Source organism: Calidris pugnax, unplaced genomic scaffold (assembly GCF_001431845.1).
Source record: "Calidris pugnax isolate Ruff unplaced genomic scaffold, ASM143184v1 scaffold304, whole genome shotgun sequence".
Classification (NCBI taxonomy): domain Eukaryota; kingdom Metazoa; phylum Chordata; class Aves; order Charadriiformes; family Scolopacidae; genus Calidris; species Calidris pugnax.
In genome coordinates, this window is record NW_015091068.1 from 278,366 (window position 1) to 296,329 (window position 17,964).

The window sequence follows — 17,964 nt, forward strand, 5'->3', positions numbered from 1 at the left end:
TCTGCTTTTCTGTGGTGTGTCTAAACAGGACTTGGTTAGATCACCCTTTTCCTATTACAGTTTTTCCTATTATATCTGTTCTATCCTGTCTGTTACATTTATCCTGGAAGCAAAAGTGAATGTGGGTATGGGAAAGGGGAGGCAGGATGCCTCTTCAACGCAGACTACCAGAACATGAGTAGAGGACCTCGACTGAAGGGATCTTCCATGGCAAGCAGGAGGGCAGAGGCTGTGTGAGGCCCATGTCAGAGGGATTGTGTGTCACCAATATTTTCTGCCCCTATGTTGAATTGGTTCTTCTCAACCCAATTGCTCCTTTCTGAAGTATAAAAGTGACTGTGGTAGTATAAAGTGGAAGAGAGGCAAGCAAGAGAACTTACATCTGTGATCGCTTTCTTTGCTTTCTCCTCTGCATTTCTGGATTCCTGAATGCTGTCTTCAACTTCATTCTGTAAATGAGTAATATCCACTTCCAGTCTCTTCTTGGTGTTGAGGAGACTTGTGTTCTGTTGGGACAGCCGGAAGACATGTCATTCCCACCCTGTTTCACACGACTCCCACATGCCTGTTGTAAAGGAGATAGCAAATACCTGTGAGTGGAGAAGCTGCACTCGCTCACTGGCATCTGTCAGCTCCTGCTCGGAAACTTTCCGTGCTCGCTCTGTCTGCTCCATAGCAGCTCGCATCTCCTCCATTTCTGCTGTCATCAGATTGTTCCTACGCTCTACCATAGCAAGCTGCTCCTTCAGATCATCATTCTCTCTCAAGGCATCATCCAAATGGAGCTGGGAATCCTTTGAAGGTGGAAGCACAAGGAGATTCAGAGGCAAGCAGAATGAGTGGCAAAGACCTGTAGGACAGTAGCCCTCATGGTCCCTACCTTGAGTTGCCCTTGCACAGCTTTGAGGTGCTTCTGTGTCTCTGCTATCTGACAGTTAGCATGGCTCAGCTGTATTTCCATGTCATTCAGATCTCCCTCCATCTTCTTTTTCATCCTCAAAGCATCATTTCGGCTTCTTATCTCAGCATCCAGTGTAGTCTGCAGAGACTCTAATACCCTCTGGTGATTCCTCTTCAGCTGTTGAATTTCCTCATCTTTCTCTGCACTCCTTCTGTCAACATCTGACTTCACCTGGTTCAGCTCCAGCTGAACACGTAAGATTTTTCCCTCTTCATGTTCTAAAGAGCCCTGGCAAGGTTGAAATAATATACTTTGTCTCTGTAGTGTTCATTATTGGGAAATGCCCATGCAGAATGTTGACACTTTGCAGTCATTAATGCAGATATATTTGCCTTACTGTAGACCATTAGAGAAGGCCTAGCTCTGAAAAAAATGACTGCTGTTCCCATACACATACCTTAGCTGGGTATTAATCAGTAATTTAGGAACAAGACTTCTTAGGAAAATGTCTCCTATGTAACAAGGTCTGGGCACTGAGGGCTATGTTGACACCGCAGAGATAACAAACGTGAATACTTAAAATAGGACAGACAAGTGTCATGCTCAGAAGAAGCTTGCCTTCTCTTGGATCTCGTGCTGAATTTTGCTTAGGGGCTCTACACTTGGTCTCACCCCAGTGACTGTGTGGGCATCTTCCCCTTCCATACAGCCTTTTCCCTCTGATACTCATACTGTCTATCTTCAGATGCCTAGGAGTTAGAAGCCTCAAGCTGGGTCTTTACAACCAGTGGACAGAAATAAGAGCATCCAGAGAATAAAACGGTTGACATAGCCTTGGCATCTCTTTTAAGAACCGACCCTCCAGAGATACCTACTTTTCCTTTTTGATTCTAGAATGAGCCTATGGTGAGTAATCCAGGATTAGACTGGTGACATTTAGATTCATGAATTAGAGCAGATGGATTTGCATGGCCACTATAACTCTTGCTTCTACTGCCCACCCATCTAGTGAGATCTAAAGATTAGAGATGTGTCAGTTGTTTTTTATTTCTTTTTCTACCTATGGGGAGTTAGAGGGAAAATAATGTGAGGCTCTTCTTGGTAGTAGAGAGCAAAAAGACAAAAGGCAAGGGTCAAAAGTTGATACAGGGGAAATCCTGACTGCATATAAGGGTAAAAACATTTTTCCATGAGAATGATGCCTCACTGGAAAAGGTGATCCAACAATACTGTGAAATCTTCATCCTTGGAAATTATAAAGAAGAATTAGTCAAAGCTTTGAGCAACCTATGTAACTTTGAAGTCAGCCCTGCATTGAGCAGGTGGTTGTACTAAAGACCTCCCAAACATCCTTTCCACCCTAGGTAAATTCTGTGTCTCTGTGTTTGAGCTACGTCCTAGAGCATGGGCAGCTCTCAAAGGCATTTTGTGGAGACTCAGATATTGGTCATATAGAAGTACCAAAAGCTTTCCAAAAGACAGTCAGGGCAGATAGGGAAGAGAAGGCAGAACCCAGACAAGAGAGAACTGAAAGAGCTGCAATTTGGCATGGACTAGGAAAAAAACTAAGATTTAAAGTTACAAAGACCTGAGGGATAGCCCAAGACAGGAAGGAGAATGGAGGGACCATGGAATTGTAGGACCTGGTATGCAGCGTGCGTCAGCAGAGCACGTCAGTGTACCAGTACCATCTCCAAGATTCAGCTGATCCCCAGCAAGCTCTCCATGTTCATTAGAACCCGTGTCCTGTGAACTGACTCCTGTAATGTATTACTGAGTCCAGTTCATTGAAAGTGCAGGGAAGGAAGAAATATAATCTTAATTCTTTTAAACATTCATTTTTTCTTTGAACAGGAGGTGATATCAAGAAAATTTTAAAATATGGATTAGACGTGCTCTGAAAACATCCTTGATAAATTTGACTAGAAAACAAAAGTTGTCAGAGTTTTGAACTACAAATGACCTTTCTTTAGCCTTTCAGAGGAGCAAATTCAAACAGGTGGTGCAAAGTAAGCTCAATTTTAGTCTGGGACTTAGTGTTTTTGTGCATGATAGCGCAGCAAGGAATGCCACATTGCTATGGGAGAGGAGCTGTCCCTGTACTATTTGGTCTACCTGTGCTCTCCTACTGCACCTTTGTGACACTATCATGACAAACAGGAATGTGTAATCTCCAAATTTTCTCCATTCATGCTCTAAAAGCAAGCCTCCTTATTGTGGACACTTGCCTCTGCTTCTTCTAATGCTGCTTGAAGGTCACACTTTTCTTGTTCAATTTGCTTCTTTGCTTTCTCCAGTCCATGATTAGCTTTTCCACATTCAGCAATCTGTTCAGTCAGATCAGAAATTTCCTCTGCAACATAGAAAATACAGATTCGACTCATCTTAGGTAATATTGTCAATGGACATGCAATTGCTGTTTGGCAAGGGGAGTGATGGAAGAGATAATAATGTAGTGCAATGCAGCAGTGAGGAGAAATAATAGGTCTTGTCTCCTGTGCAATCTTTATTTCTGATTACCTGCTATTTCCAGTTCAGTGTGCAATTTGAAAATGAGAGGGACCAACTGTATTGAGCTCAGAGAATAATGGCAACTTCCTCTGGATAATGAAATTACATCTCCAGAGATGGTCCTGTTTGATTGCTCTCTTTATCCTTAGATAATCCCCTGGGATCATTCAGCTAACAAAAAAGGGAACTGAGTTGTGTTTCCTTTATATAGTTATTTTACTTATTAAATGCCAATCTCTTGTGCCACAGCTGCATGGCCCTCCCATAATCAGGAGACAGATGACAGCCCTTCAGATTTTGTTTTCTAATGGCAGTGACTGAAATAATCTGGAAAAAAAAAAAGTATCTGGTTTCATCATAATTTCTGTCCCCAATTTGGTCCCTAACCATGAATAGGATTATGATGGTGGGAATGGAGGAGGAATACCATCAGGATGTCAGATGCTGTAGGCCTGTGACTGTGATCAGTTGAACAGGAAAGAAAGTTGCCTAACCTGAACTTTGTGGGAAAACCATAAGGAACAAAACCCTGGGAAGAGGCAGAGCTCTGGTAGCCCAGAAACATAGAAGCATCTTAGGACTCCTGGGAGATTCTGATGGAGCTGATGGTGGATCATGGTGGAGCTGCTAGAAATCTGAACTTACGCTGGAGGTTCTTATTTTCCCGCCTGACAGTCTCAGCCTGGTCAAGCATTTCTTCATAGGCATTCTTCATCCGGAAGATCTCAGTGCTGAGAGAGCGAGACTCCTTCTGGGCAGCTTCCAAGTCAGCCTGACTCTCCTGGTACTTCTGCTTCCATTCAGCAAGGACCTGTAGTGACAAGAGCTATCAGAGTATAAGAATGACCCATTTTGCAACACTCCTGTCTCTGCACCTTTACAGGACAATAACCCAAGAGGCAGGGCCTGCTTTACAGTCTTTTGTTTTAGACTGTTCTCTCCTGTGAAAATCAATTCACTCTGATATGTACTCTGGCTGTTTTGGTGGAACCTACTTAAATTATCCTCTTCAGCTAGCACTAGTGCATATCCCAAGTTCTCAGGCATAAGTTTGGTTTGACAGCACTGGACACAATGTGGGTAGTCTGATGAGGCTGTGTGAGCCTTTTTATTATTGCAGGAACCAGTGGTCTTGCACTCAGCCCACCAAGAAAGATCACATTACTGATTGTCTCCTGAGTTTGGTACCACAGCCCTGCAGGGCATCTTTTTTAGCACATTCACCCAATTCACAAGGCTGGGCCAAGGCACAGGGCTGTGCAACATCACTTGGGCAAAGAGTGATGATTTTGTTAAATGTTATTAAAGGCAGTAAAGGCTGGAACTGTGACAAGGAGTCTGAGGCTCTGCCTAACCCAAATACAAGGCTGGCAGACTTAGTGCCAAGTAAAACTCGGGGCTTGTTATCTTGCTTGCAAATACTTGCTCAGTCTGCTTGATCAGAGACTAGAAATGGATCCTCCCAGTCTATCTCCCTTGCGAAAACTTCGTGCTTTTTAAAACTATCAGAAAGCTACTTTATTGTTTGCTGTAGTCATCTGGGGTTACTCACGCTGTGACATTATCATTATCACATGTCACATTATGTGCTCCCTACCATAGCTTTGCTTTGGATAAAATGTAATTTATTCTACTGTGAGTGCAGAACTTCCGTAATTTAAGAATTTGGCCTGGTCTATCAAATGTATAACAACATTCAGATCTGGTAGGGTCTTTGAATTAACCTTGTCAAAATCCTTCTGCTTTTTATCAAATGCTGCACAGGCTGCATTTGACCTCTCCACGTCAATCATGAGGTCATCCACTTCCCCCTGCAGCCTCTGCTTTGTCTTCTCCAGTGATGCACACTTTGAGTTGACAGCCTCAATCTGCTCCTCTGACTGCTGGAGGCGCTGAGCAAGCTTCTTTCTGCAGGATGAGACAGTCAGAGCTGAGAGAAGTAAAATTCTGGCATTCTCAGAAAATGGGCAGGAAGAGAGTTTGGCATGGGGGAGGTGGGCAGAGAGAGCAACCTAGAAAGCTGTGATGTGAACAACAAGAATCAATAGGAGCCTGGAATGATACAGCACACTTAAGGGGTAAATCTCCCAGGGGTAAATTTCCAAGGTGGAGATGAACCAGAAATACACTTTAAATATTGGCAAAGAATGTGATTTCTCAGCTATTATGATTAACTGCATAGTTAAGGCACTGGAATTCTCCTTTCTGGAGATGCTCCCAAGCCTCTAATCCTTCTCTCCTCCTTTAAATCTTTACTCACTCCCCTTCTCACTCCTAACACATTACAAATGAAACTGCTCTGCATATTCTCCATACAAGCATATTCTGGTTTCCTTCACTTCCTTCTCACATTTACACTTAAATGTCCTTCTACTTGCTCCAGACCATCCCTACACATACTTGGCCTCCTCCAGCTCCTCCGTGCGCTGAATAGCGTCCGTCTCGTATTTGGTTCTCCACTGGGCCACTTCGCTGTTGGCCTTGGACAGGGCACGCTGCAGCTCCCCCTTGGCCTCCTGCTCCTCCTCATATTGTTCCCGGAGCAAGTCACAGTCGTGGCGAGCAGACTGCAAGGCGTGGGCCAGGGCGTTCTTGGCCTGGGTAGAAAGTGGGATTGGGACACCAATGGTAATATCCTGGGAAACCTCTTCCAACTAATTAATTTAACACGGGAAGCATAGCTTCTGGGAGGGTGTGGGTGTTTGCAATGAAGGACAGGGGCAAGCCTGGAGGAAACAATCCACTAATTGCACTCCCCACAGAAATGAAACTCTTCTCCCAGTATGGCCTGTGCTAAACAGACCCTGCCCCCACAAGGCGGTGGGGAGTTAAGAGTGCTTTCAGTGGCCAGCTCTAGGAAAATTCATCACCTTTAGCTCTTTAGCTCTGGAATAGCTAAGATGAGAAGACTTGGACTGGATGACCTAAGCAGTTTGGTTTCCTGTGGCATCATGATTTGAGTTACCTGTCTTAAGCAGCTCTTAGAGAGGAGGAATCTAAATCTAATGGATAAGGCAAAATTTGAAAGTCTGCTCACCTTTATCTCTTCCTCTAAGTGCCTCTTGAGTTCCTCAATCTGTTGGGTGAAAGCCTGCTTGCCTCTTGACAGCTGAGAAATCAGAGCATCTTTCTCCTCCACCTGCCGTGAATATTCACCTGGGAAAGCACACAGGAAGGAAGTATTTTCATTGTCCTTTTTGACCCAAACAAACGGTTTTAGGATGCTCGCCCATTCTGCAGCACAGAGGAGAGTCTCTCACCCGATTCTGTCTGCAAACGAGCTCTTTGAGCACTGAGGTCGTTGATCATGCGCTGATGCTCTTCTTCCTTTGTCTTAATCTCACTCAGCTGGTCTTCCAGCGTGCGGCACATCTTCTCCAGATTTGCCTGTGGAGATGACAGAGAACAAAAGAGGAGGAGGATCTGGACTCCTCTTTCTTCCAAACAGCACAATTCTCACCAGAATAATGTGACCAGCTTTGCAAGCTATATTCTACTAATTGGTGTGAGGGGGCTACAGTCCCATGCAGAGACAGAGAGTTATACTGGAATATTATTACAAGATATGTTTCATCATTTTTTATTTTCAAGCTGTTTTCAGTATATTTTTCAAGTACCTTGGCTTTGGAGACAGACTCCATGTTACTGGCCAAGTCATCGATCTCCATCTTCAGCTCACTCTTCTCCTTCTCCAGCTTCTGCTTCACTCGCTGCAGGTTGTCGATCTGCTCCCCGAGCTCGGCCGTGCTGTCCGCGTGCTTCTTCCGCAGGGCGGCAGCCGTGGCTTCGTGCTGCAGCGTGGCCTCTTCGAGGTCGCGACGCATCTTCTGAAATTCTGCCTCACGCTTCTTGTTCATCTCAATCTGAGCTGCAGTAGCTCCTCCTGCTTCTTCCAGGCGCTCGCTGATCTCCTCCAGCTCCCTCGAGAGGTCGGCACGATGCTTTTCCGTCTTTGCACGGATTGCACGTTCAGCCTCAATTTCCTTCTCCCGTTCCTCTATTCGAGCCTGTGAAAGTTAATTGGTTAAATGAGGATTTCTGAATAGACAGATTTGAAATTATCATTAAGGAACAAAGAGCAAACATTCACATCCATTTATATCATCACTAGAAATTTCACTGAATTTTGTCCTAGGACGTGCAATATTCAGATTTGGAACAATAGTGAATGTAAAATCATGGAATCATAGAATTGTCCAGGCCGGAAGGGACCTCCAAAGGTCATCTAATCTGACCTCCCCACAGTCAGCAGGGATACCCCCAAAATCTGGTATTTCCTTTTATGTTATAGCTCAGAATGAATTTATGATGTTATGAAGGATCTACTAATTCAGTTTTCTGAAGAAATAGGGGATGTGTTACTGGAAAATGTAAAGGAATGTGAATTTCTTAGAATTTCCCACAGATTAGGCCAAAACAAAGCGGTGTCCTCTCTCCATCAGCGAACAAGACCAGAGGAACATTGGGATAAGCAATCATGGGATAATAGAACTGAAGAGAACTGTCTTCCTGGCTCTGCATTTAGAAGGTGATCTCTGTCCTGATCATGACGGATTATTTCACATTCTATTGTTTTCTTAGAAAAGTAGCACTCAGTGGCTTCACTACTGTTATAACTCAGTATCTGATCCATTTTCAAAGCCTGCCACAAGCTTCACTTAAGAAATTTCTCACATAGGTGTGTATGATTGGAGGCCAGAGCTGCTGTAAAAGTGCCCTGCAGGTCCAGGTTAATTGTTTTATTCACCTGTAGGAGAATATTATTGTAGAACTGTCTAAGAATAAGTATTAATTAATTCTAAGGAACTTGTGCTTGGTGACTAAAAAATATAAACAAGTCTTAAACTTTACCTGAAGCTCCTTAATTTTCTTTTGCAGCTGAGAACTTTGAGCCTGCTCATCTTCAATTTTACTTTGCAACTGGCTAATTTCAAAATCCTTTCTGTTAAAGAATAAGAATGCAAATTCAATACAGTTAAGATAAATGTGAATTTTAGAATTCAGAGCGTAAAAAATCAGTGCAATACTTTTTTAGCCTGTCATCCATCTGTTGCTTATCGTTTTCCAGATCCATGATGGAATCCTGAGACATTTTGAGATCTCCCTCCAGTTTTCTCTTTGCTCTCTCAAGGTCCATTCGTAGTTTCTTCTCTTGTTCCAGAGATCCTTCGAGCTAAAACACATAAACATACTTTGAAACATGTAAATTATACTTTGAAAGTAACTATTCTTGATTTTAAAATCTAACTAGAGTAGGAAATTGAAAAATAGAGAAAACAATCAGATCCTGTATAGAATTCTCATCTCCAACTACACTTTCGCTGCAAGATCATAGCTGCCATTAGGCTTTGGTTTCAGATATTAAACTGTCCACAGCTTTGCAGTGCACAGTTGAAATGCCAGTTTTTGAAAAATACAGCAATTAAAAATTTCCAGTGGCTGCAGTTCCTAGTATATAGACTGCTAAATATTGACAAATTCCCCATGCTCGTAAATTCCTCAAGTATTTCCATGCTGCACAGCGAGAAACCACAAATAACTGCATCAAACTTCAAACTGCCACAGCTGTACCACTCCAGCTAGTTGGGGCACAAAAGTCTGCAATGCTGAAATACCCAATGATGAACATAGTTTAAATAGGCATGGCAAGATGAAAGATATAATGAATTCCAGAATACCCTGTTATCGGGCAATGATTTATTAGCTGAAATTATTAGAGCTGCCTTGGCTTCTTTAGGTGTTGCTTAAACTCCCAACTACAGATTCCTAGTCTCTTCTAATCTGTCAGAGTATCCCCCTACACAACCCAAAACCTTTTTCTTACATCATCCACTTGCTGCTCCAGTTTGGTCTTGGTTTTGGTGAGTGTGCTGACTTTGTCTTCCTCCACTTGCAAGTCATCCAGTGTCTGCTGGTGGGCTTCCTGGAGGGCCTTTTTCTCCTTAGTGAGTTTAGAAATATTTTCATCCAGAGCTGCCATCTCTTCAGTAAGATTCTTAACCTGTTAGACAGCCAGCATCCATGCTATGAGGAGATGCTTTGAGAAATGACAGACTGAGAACACAGTGAGTGCATCCTTGCAAAATCTTGCATGGATGCAGTCAAAGTGCTCTCCACAGAAGGTCTACATTGTTCACGATGAGGGTAGCAGCAAGTGTCATGCCTGACAGTCAGGCCTCTCTGGTCCTGCAATGGTAGGAATTCTTGCTTTAATTGTTTTTTACTACCAGCCCTATCCTGCTGAATTCTATAGTGGAACATACACTAGTTCTTCACATGCCTCTGCAAACTTTTCTCACTGGGATTTACAAAAAGCATCTGAGTTGTTCTTGCTCAAAAAAATTATTTCCTTTATGTTATATATTTTCTAGGCAAACAGCTGTAGGTCCTCAACAAGAGAGGTTCTTTATAAACATATTATCAAGTGCCAAGCATGGCCAAGGATATGTTAATTTTTCCACAAAATTGAATGAAACACAATAACGTGACAAAGAACCTTATGTCCTTGGAACAAGGGATAACAAATTTAGGGCAGGTAGTTCTAAGTGGGCTGCTGCTAGCTTTATCTTCGAAACTTATTCCTTGTACTTCAGTGGAGCATTGCACACCAGCAACCTTATCTCAAACATGCCAGGTGCTGTGCACTAGCCTGCCTGACCCTTTCTTCCCGTTTGTCTCATTTGGATGGCAAAGCCTGACAGTAGGGATAAGAAACACCCATACTGCTAAGTGCTTTAGCTATATGGCCCTGATATTGGATAAGACGCTCCCTCATCCTAATACCTGGCACCAACTAGATTTCTTCTAAGCATTAGTGTAGAAATGTTCAACATATCTGTAATTGCAAACTTAGTATCCAGTATGGTTCTCACTGATGGCAGTGAAGGGAACCTCAGGGTTGTAATTACATCTCTGCTGGTCCAGTTTCTACATCAGGACTGAACACTGTCACCACAGATGTGAACTTTTGAATTCCAACATATATATCTCAATTCTGCCTCTTCACATTGAATGTTGAGATGTATGTGAAGATACCTGTGCTTCTACTGGGAGATAAATGAGTTCATGACCACCTGATATAGACTCTCCTGGCTACACTGACAGTCTGAACCTTAGAAGTCAGGAAGAACTCTCATCATTTCATCAACTCAATGGAGGGAAAGGGTATCCATCATAGCTGAGACCTGGGCTTCTTAAATATAAGAGAATTATATGAAAACATTTGACATCTACAAAATCAACTCTCTTCAATGCATGTGAGAAAGGACCATCATGGCCATTCTGTGCTAAGCTACTCACAAGCTTAGTCCTCCATTATCCACAGGAGACACAAATATACTGCTTCCGTATGACTGCGAATAGCCAAATATGGAAATTCTCTATCAAGCACCATAACAACCTCTTGACTCTTTTAGTTCAAAAAGAAGTTAATTCTTTTAGTTCAAAAGTCATAGAAAATATATTTTTCCTAACAGGAAGTTATAATTTTAACAAAAAATTTTCCATCACAGGTTATTAAGTGGCTATACCTTTCTCCTGTGCCTTGCCACATACCACTTCAATTCAGAGCACTTAGGAACGACTGCAACTTTCCACAATAGTGAAAACTGTCTGGGGAAGAATAATTCCCTGATTCCTTTGTCACCTTATTCTCTGTTGCATGCTTCTCCTTTTCCACTTTGGCCAGAGTCAGCTCAAGATCATCAATATCTTTCTTCAGCTCAGAGCACTCATCTTCAAGTTTCCTCTTCTTTGCTGTTAGTTCAGCGTTCATCTCCTCTTCATCTTCAATTCTTTCATTTAGTTCTTTAATTTTAGCTTCCAGCTGGATTTTACTTTTGATGAGTCCTTCACATCTCTCTTCGGCATCAGCTAGATTTTCACTCTCCTGTCAGAACATATTGAAGGCACATTATGTTTATCGTAAAAATTACAAAAGGCAACATATGTTGTTCAAGCGCCATCTCCAGGAAACTGATTGCACAAGTCAGGGCACAATTTCCTTTGCACATCACAGTAATGCACATGATTCAATCATGAGGAAATTGTCCTGTTCAGTCATGATTTAGGAAAGTAGACCATGATCCCATGGTAGAGACACGTCCTTTCAGCTGATCAGCTGGTTTGACTATAATAACATGCAATAAACTCAGAGGGTTTAGTCATAACAAGTAACCTGCAAGGAATCAGTGAGATATATGGGTGGATACCAAACTGGATTTCCTGGAAGTATGAGCTTAGATGTGGATTTGTAAAACATATAGAATTTCAAAGTCGACTTTCATAGAGTGTTGGATGATTCTATCTTTAATAAGCTCCTCCAACTTTAATGACACAGGTGAGACTGTCTCTCCTCAGACTTCCTCTCTCACTTTATTCACATGAGGCTAACACTGCTCCCATCATCCTCTAAACTCTCTCTCAGCCAAGACAGGGTCAGGCTCAGCCTAAATTTTATCCTGCAACTTTTACTTTAAAGAACATTTTGAGACACAGGATTAACAGAAAATTTTTGTCTAAATTAATGCTACTATGATGTATTTTAGGCAGAATGCCAGAAAACATGTCTGTTGCCTCCCAGAAGAGTTATGGCTGAAAGCCATCACTGCAGTAACAGAAGATGGTATGTTTAATTCTCTCTTGGAGAGAAACCCATAGCACACACTGAACATCATGGGTGCTTGATGCTTGAGGAATCTTTAAAGCAGGGTTGATAGAAACTCCCTCAGGAAAATGGTACTTAGTGGGAAGACAGAAAGGGCACTTCCAGTACTAAAACAGTGACAAACCAGGAGTCGAGAAAGAGTCAGACAACACACCCGAGTGCAATGTTCCTTTATGTTCTAAAGTCTGAAATCTGAGTGCTTTCAAAGGCATCCTAACTTGGAAGTTAGTTAACCTAGCTAAACCTGGGCTTTTTTTTTTTTTTTTTTTGGTGCACCATCCACAAAGGAGTTAAAGTGAAGCCCCAAATGCTTGTAAAGTAGGTGAATTCTGGACAACAGAGCATTATAGAATCATAGAATTGTCTAGGTTAGAAGGGACCTTAAAGATCATCTAGTCCAATCATCTAACTCTGACAAAAAAATAAATAAGAAATAAGAAATAAAAATCACTAAACCATATTCTTGAGGACCATGTCAACCCATCTTTTGAACACCTCCAGGGATGGTGCCTCAGCCCCCTCCGTGGGCAGCCCATTCCAATGCTGGATAACCCTTTCCGTGAAGAAATTTTTCCTAATGTCAAATCCAAACCTCCCATGGCGCAACTTGAGGCCATTTCCCCTTGTCCTATCTCCTGTGACTTGGGAGAAGAGACCGACCCCCGCCTCTCTACACCCCCCCTTCAGGTAGTTGTAGAGAGCTCCCCTGTAGAGGAGAGAGAGACCTGTAGAGGTCTCCCCTCAGCCTCCTTTTCTTCAGACTGAACAACCCCAGCTCCCTCAGCTGCTCCTCATAAGACTTACTCTCTAGACCCCTCACCAGCTTCATTGCCCTTCTCTGGACCCGCTCCAGCACCTCAATGTCTTTTTTGTGGTGAGGGGCCCAAAACTGGACACAGTACTCGAGGCGAGGCCTCACCAGTGCCGAGTACAGGGGGACAATCACCTCTCGGGTCCTCACCACGCTGTTCCTGACACAGGCCAGGATACCATTGGCCTTCTTGGCCACCTGGGCACACTGCTGGCTCCTGTTCGGCCGACAGTTGACCAACACCCCCAGGTCCTTTTCTGCCAGGCAGCTCTCCAGCCATTCTTCCCCCAGCCTGTAGTGCTGCAGGGGGTTGGTGTGACCCAAGTGCAGGACTTGGCACTTGGCCTTATTGAATCTCATTCTCTTGGTCTCAGCCCATCGATCCAGCCTGTCGAGATCTCTCTGCAAAGCCTCTCTACCCTCCAGCAGGTCGGCACTGCCACCCAGCTTGGTGTCCTCTGCGAACTTACTGAGGGTGCACTCAATCCCCTCATCCAGATAATTGATAAAGATATTAAAGAGAACGGGTCCCAGTACTGAGCCCTGTGGGACACCACTCGTGACCGGCCACCAACTGGATTTGACTCCATTCACCACCACTCTCGGGGCATGGCCCTCCAGCCAGTTTTTAACCCAGTGGAGAGTATTCCCATCTGAGCCATGAGCAGCCAGTTTCTCCAGGAGGATACTGTGGGACACTGTATCAAAGGCCTTGCTAAAGTCCAGGTAAACAACATCCTCAGCCTTTCCTTTATCCAGCAAGTGGGTCACTTTGTCATAGAAGGAGATCAGGTTTGTCAAGCAGGACCTGCCCCTGGTGAACCCGTGCTGGCTGGGCCTGATCACCTGGGCGTCCTTCATGCGCTGCATAATGGCACTCAGGATGATCTGTTCCATGACCTTCCCAGGCACCGAGGTCAGACTGACAGGCCTGTAGTTCCCCGGATCATCCTTCCCATCCTTCTCAGGGATGGGCATCACATTTGCTAGACCGTACCAAGAAGGGTACAAAGAAATTTACAAAACTGAGTGAGTTTAAGTTGAAGTACTGGAGGAGGATTTAGGTAATGAATCTGACCTTCAGCATGATCAGTTACAGCCTCGGTGCTTGAAATAATACAGGAATGTTGTCGAAACCCAACTGGTTAAAAAGCACATGGCAAGTGACAAGTCCACTTGCACCACACTGCCCCTGGCCACATAATAGCTCATCACCTTTTAATACCTGACAATATTCCTGTCTCATGCAATATCAGTCTATTCCACTGAAAAGTATCAGTCTTTGTTCCGTAGTTTCAGTCCTGTCTCTGACAGAAAAGCACCTCCGCGCTGGCTCCATATTATAACGGGCAGCAGATGTAGAAACAGCCCGTATTTTATCCGGAATCATACACCATTGTTAGGAGTACATTGCATATACTGTGGAAAATCTGATTCTTCAACTGGTGATTGCTTAATCGTGAATTGGATTTACATGGGGCCCAGTCAGAATTTCCGGTATTCATACTGCTGGTAATGTTTTATATGTGGTTTGTATTCACTTTGCTTAGGTTTAAATGACAAGGCCAGATACAAAGTGGCAGAGAATCTGGCCATTACATGTCTGTTTTTGAAAGACAATGGAAAAGAGAAGGGAAAGTGTAGCAAAATAAGAGGAAGTGTGGTGAATCTGAATTAGCAGATTACTCACAGATTGAACCTGAAGCTGCAGGTCATTTTTCTCTTGCAACAGGGTCACCATTTTCTCCTCCAGCTCCTTCCTCTTTGCCTCAGACTTTGCAAGCTCTTCCTTGGTTTTCTCAAACTCCCCCTTCATGTTGGCCATCTCCTTCTCAGATTCGGCGCTCTTCAGCAAGGGCTTGATCTTGAAGAACAGCTTCATCCAGGGCCAGTGCTTGACATTCATGAATGCTCTAACGTTGTATTGGATTATATAAATGGATTCTCTGAAAATATATGAAAACGGAGTTTATGAGAATGGTAAGACTTGGATTGGAAACAGACTGATTATTGGCTATATGACATCAGCATTTTCCTCAAGGAACTTTTGCATGAGATTTTTTTCTTCACCTCACTTGTTTTTATCAAAGAGTCATTTCTAGGTCTTTGTCTGCAGAATGGCTGGCTCAGTAGCATGAACTGAGAACTATGTCTGGTTGTAAGAGGGAGAAATACTCCAAAACAAACAAACTTCACTGAAATGTTGCACGGGAATCTCTGATACTTTCCTCAGTCTCAAAGAAAGTGCAAGTTTTGAATACCAGAGTGAAGACTCACATCCTTGAAGTACTACTGCTGAGATTACAAATCTGGGAGTTACTGGAAATTGTGGAAATAGCAGCTTGATGCTTTTTGTGTCACTCCAAATACCATATTAGAAATTATTGTCAGAAACTGAAAACAAAAATGAAATAGTTTTATGGTATTGAATGCAAAAGAATGTTGTTAATGCCCATAGTTCAAGGGGAGATTAGACAGTTCCTTGCAGAGAAATCCAGTAAGAGTTATTGAATTCTTAGAAGCTATCCCTGGCTCAGGAGGACCCTGAGCTAAATATATACTACAGAGTAGTACAACTAAAAGCAGCTGGTTGGCGGATCATCTTACATATTTATGTGATCTTTGCTCTCCATAAAGCTTTCACTTGTCAACAACATTTGAGAAAGTTAGCTTGGCTCGCCCAGTGCTGCCACTTGTACACCCTGAATTTTCCATGATTCATCCCATCTCAGAGGGAGAGCGTTGAAATGGGAAGAGTATCTGGAATGGTTGAAAGTATGGAGAACCTTCTCTGTACAAGCTAGAATTGTTCATCTGAGATGATGGGGCCATAAGCAGAGAGTGGTTATATGCCATTACTTACAAAACTGATGTGATCCAATGAGATTATCAGGCAACATATTCAAAACAGACAAACCTTAGCACTTGTTCAGTTGGCTATATTTGTCACAGGGTTCTTTAAAGGTTGAAAATGGTAACTGCATTCCTGGAGAAAAGATTTGCTATTAAATACTAAGAATCATGGTCCAGTTGCATGGCCCAATTGCTAAATAGCCATTGCCAGAATTTGGGAGGGTATAACAAGGAAAGCACTGTTTTTTGCTTCCTCTGTTTCCTCTAATCTTTCCAAGGGTCTTTCCCAAGGACGGTTTTTGGCCTGAGACAGTATACTGCATTGCTTGACAAAACCTGTTAGTATTTTCATATTTTACCTTCTTGCATTCATCTTTTTGAATTCAGCTCGCATGAGGAACCCTCTGCACATAGCTTGCATATGAGTGATAAGGCTCACAAGTTTCTCATCTCGCATCTCTTCTAGGAGTCCCAGGAGACCTGCCTTGAAGAACACCTAGAACATTAAAGAGGGTCAAATAGTTTGAGACTTAGGTAGATACACAGCCATTGGCAGCTGATGCAGGGTAGTACAAGGCAGTTTTGGAAAAATGCCTGCAGAGTAAAGGTTTAACAGCTAGAGAAATTTTGTGTTAGTATTCATATCCTCAGTGTTCCTGTGATTCATGACAAGTCACTCTATGTATGATCTAATTACATTATTGCAGTGATATTTGATGTGTGCTCCAGAATAGATTGTGGAAGGTCTAGCTTATCAGTAGCTATTAAAACAGAGAGTTAACTTTCAACTTAGTACTATATCCTACTTTGTCTCTTCGCTATGCTCTACCCTTCCGTCAGGCTCTGTAAACTGGCTTAGGGATAGCTTTGAGAAGCATACATGATGATGGATGGTCAGTAGTGTAGGTGACTTGGTTTTTGTCTAGGGATAGCACTGCCTTGGTTGTGTTCATCAGAGAAGCAGAGTCCTAGCTAGTACTGCTTTGGATATGGAAGACAGACTTGTGTGTCTGCCTAAATCCCCTAAAAAGTCTGACTGTCCAAACTTGTCTGAGCCTAACATGTGCTGATATAAATGAGTTCACCTGGCAGGAGAAAGGGGCAGCACTAGTTCTAGTTGCAGCCACTCTGTCTCATTCCGGTAGTGTGGTGTTCCCAGGGCTGACAGTGCTACCCCATACACATACCCCCTGAACCAGCCAAGTTTTCTGTACTTCTTCTTCCTAGTGGTGTACTTCGTTTCTAATCATCGTGAAGGCTGATTTCATATGCAAGAAATACTTTCAACAAACAGTATTTTTTGTCACTAATTATATGCACTCTTCCACAAGGACTTTACCTTGGTGTGGCCAAATCTGTATTGGTTGTGGTCAACATCAATGGAGGAAAGAAGCTTTTCTGAAGCCTTTTTGCTGTCAATGAATTGGCCTTCTGGAATGGCTGAGGCATTAAGAATCTTGTACCTGTGGTAAGAGAAGTTGCAAGGACTGGTTGCAAACAGGGTGAGGAAAATGGCATCATATGTATACATATAAGGTATATGTATACATATAATTTATATCATAAAATATGTGGAAACTGAGCTATCTGAAAGCAGTTGAATATGCCATCTGAAATCTAGACAGTCTTGGCTGAACAGAACGTGATGACAAGGGGACACGTCTACTCTTTAGAGGAATTTTTTGATTGTGTAACAACACAGTCTCCCTGCTGACTGCGGGGAGGTTGGACTAGATGACCTTTGAAGGTCACTTCCGGCCTGGAGGATTCTATGATTTTATTCTACTTATAAAATTAATATGCGTATTTAAGAATGTCTGCAGGTCCAGGAATTAGAAAGATAATAGTGAGAACTTCTCAACCACTTCTCATCTTGTTTCATTGATCAGAGGAACTCTACCCAAGATAAAGTTGAAGATGAATTAAAAGTACTAACAAAAGTCAGCTATATTCCGAAGGGAATCTTGCACAGCTCACAGTCTCTACAAGTTGTACCACTGAATCCTTGAGTTTGGACTAAAAATGGCATGGTATTATTCTGTAAATGCTAGCAGAAGTCCTAGCATTTTGCAAGGTAACTTAATCATTAAGGTAATGCTGTGTCATGGACAGGACCATTTAATCTTTCTAAAGGGGTTTCTTCAGATACATCAGTGAGGATGTGTGCCTCTATGCTAGATCACTTATTATTCTCAAGTCTACCTTGAAAGAGAATATGTAAAA

General features: G+C 42.8%; 1 protein-coding gene across 1 annotated transcript in view; it reads right to left on the minus strand.

The window, feature by feature from the left end:
- LOC106896754 (myosin-3-like) overlaps nt 1–17,964 on the minus strand; it is a 37,045-nt gene that overhangs the window by 3,411 nt on the left and 15,670 nt on the right. The window contains exons 18-34 of the mRNA XM_014956970.1: nt 17,081–17,204; nt 16,101–16,237; nt 14,579–14,834; nt 11,058–11,300; nt 9,237–9,413; nt 8,440–8,585; nt 8,264–8,354; nt 7,030–7,419; nt 6,673–6,799; nt 6,450–6,568; nt 5,813–6,009; nt 5,137–5,320; nt 4,058–4,223; nt 3,130–3,254; nt 881–1,189; nt 591–794; nt 381–506 (exon numbers count right to left, since the gene is read on the minus strand). Coding sequence (XP_014812456.1) covers nt 381–506; nt 591–794; nt 881–1,189; nt 3,130–3,254; nt 4,058–4,223; nt 5,137–5,320; nt 5,813–6,009; nt 6,450–6,568; nt 6,673–6,799; nt 7,030–7,419; nt 8,264–8,354; nt 8,440–8,585; nt 9,237–9,413; nt 11,058–11,300; nt 14,579–14,834; nt 16,101–16,237; nt 17,081–17,204 — 3,121 coding nt within the window. The remainder of the gene's footprint in view (nt 1–380; nt 507–590; nt 795–880; nt 1,190–3,129; nt 3,255–4,057; nt 4,224–5,136; nt 5,321–5,812; nt 6,010–6,449; nt 6,569–6,672; nt 6,800–7,029; nt 7,420–8,263; nt 8,355–8,439; nt 8,586–9,236; nt 9,414–11,057; nt 11,301–14,578; nt 14,835–16,100; nt 16,238–17,080; nt 17,205–17,964) is intronic.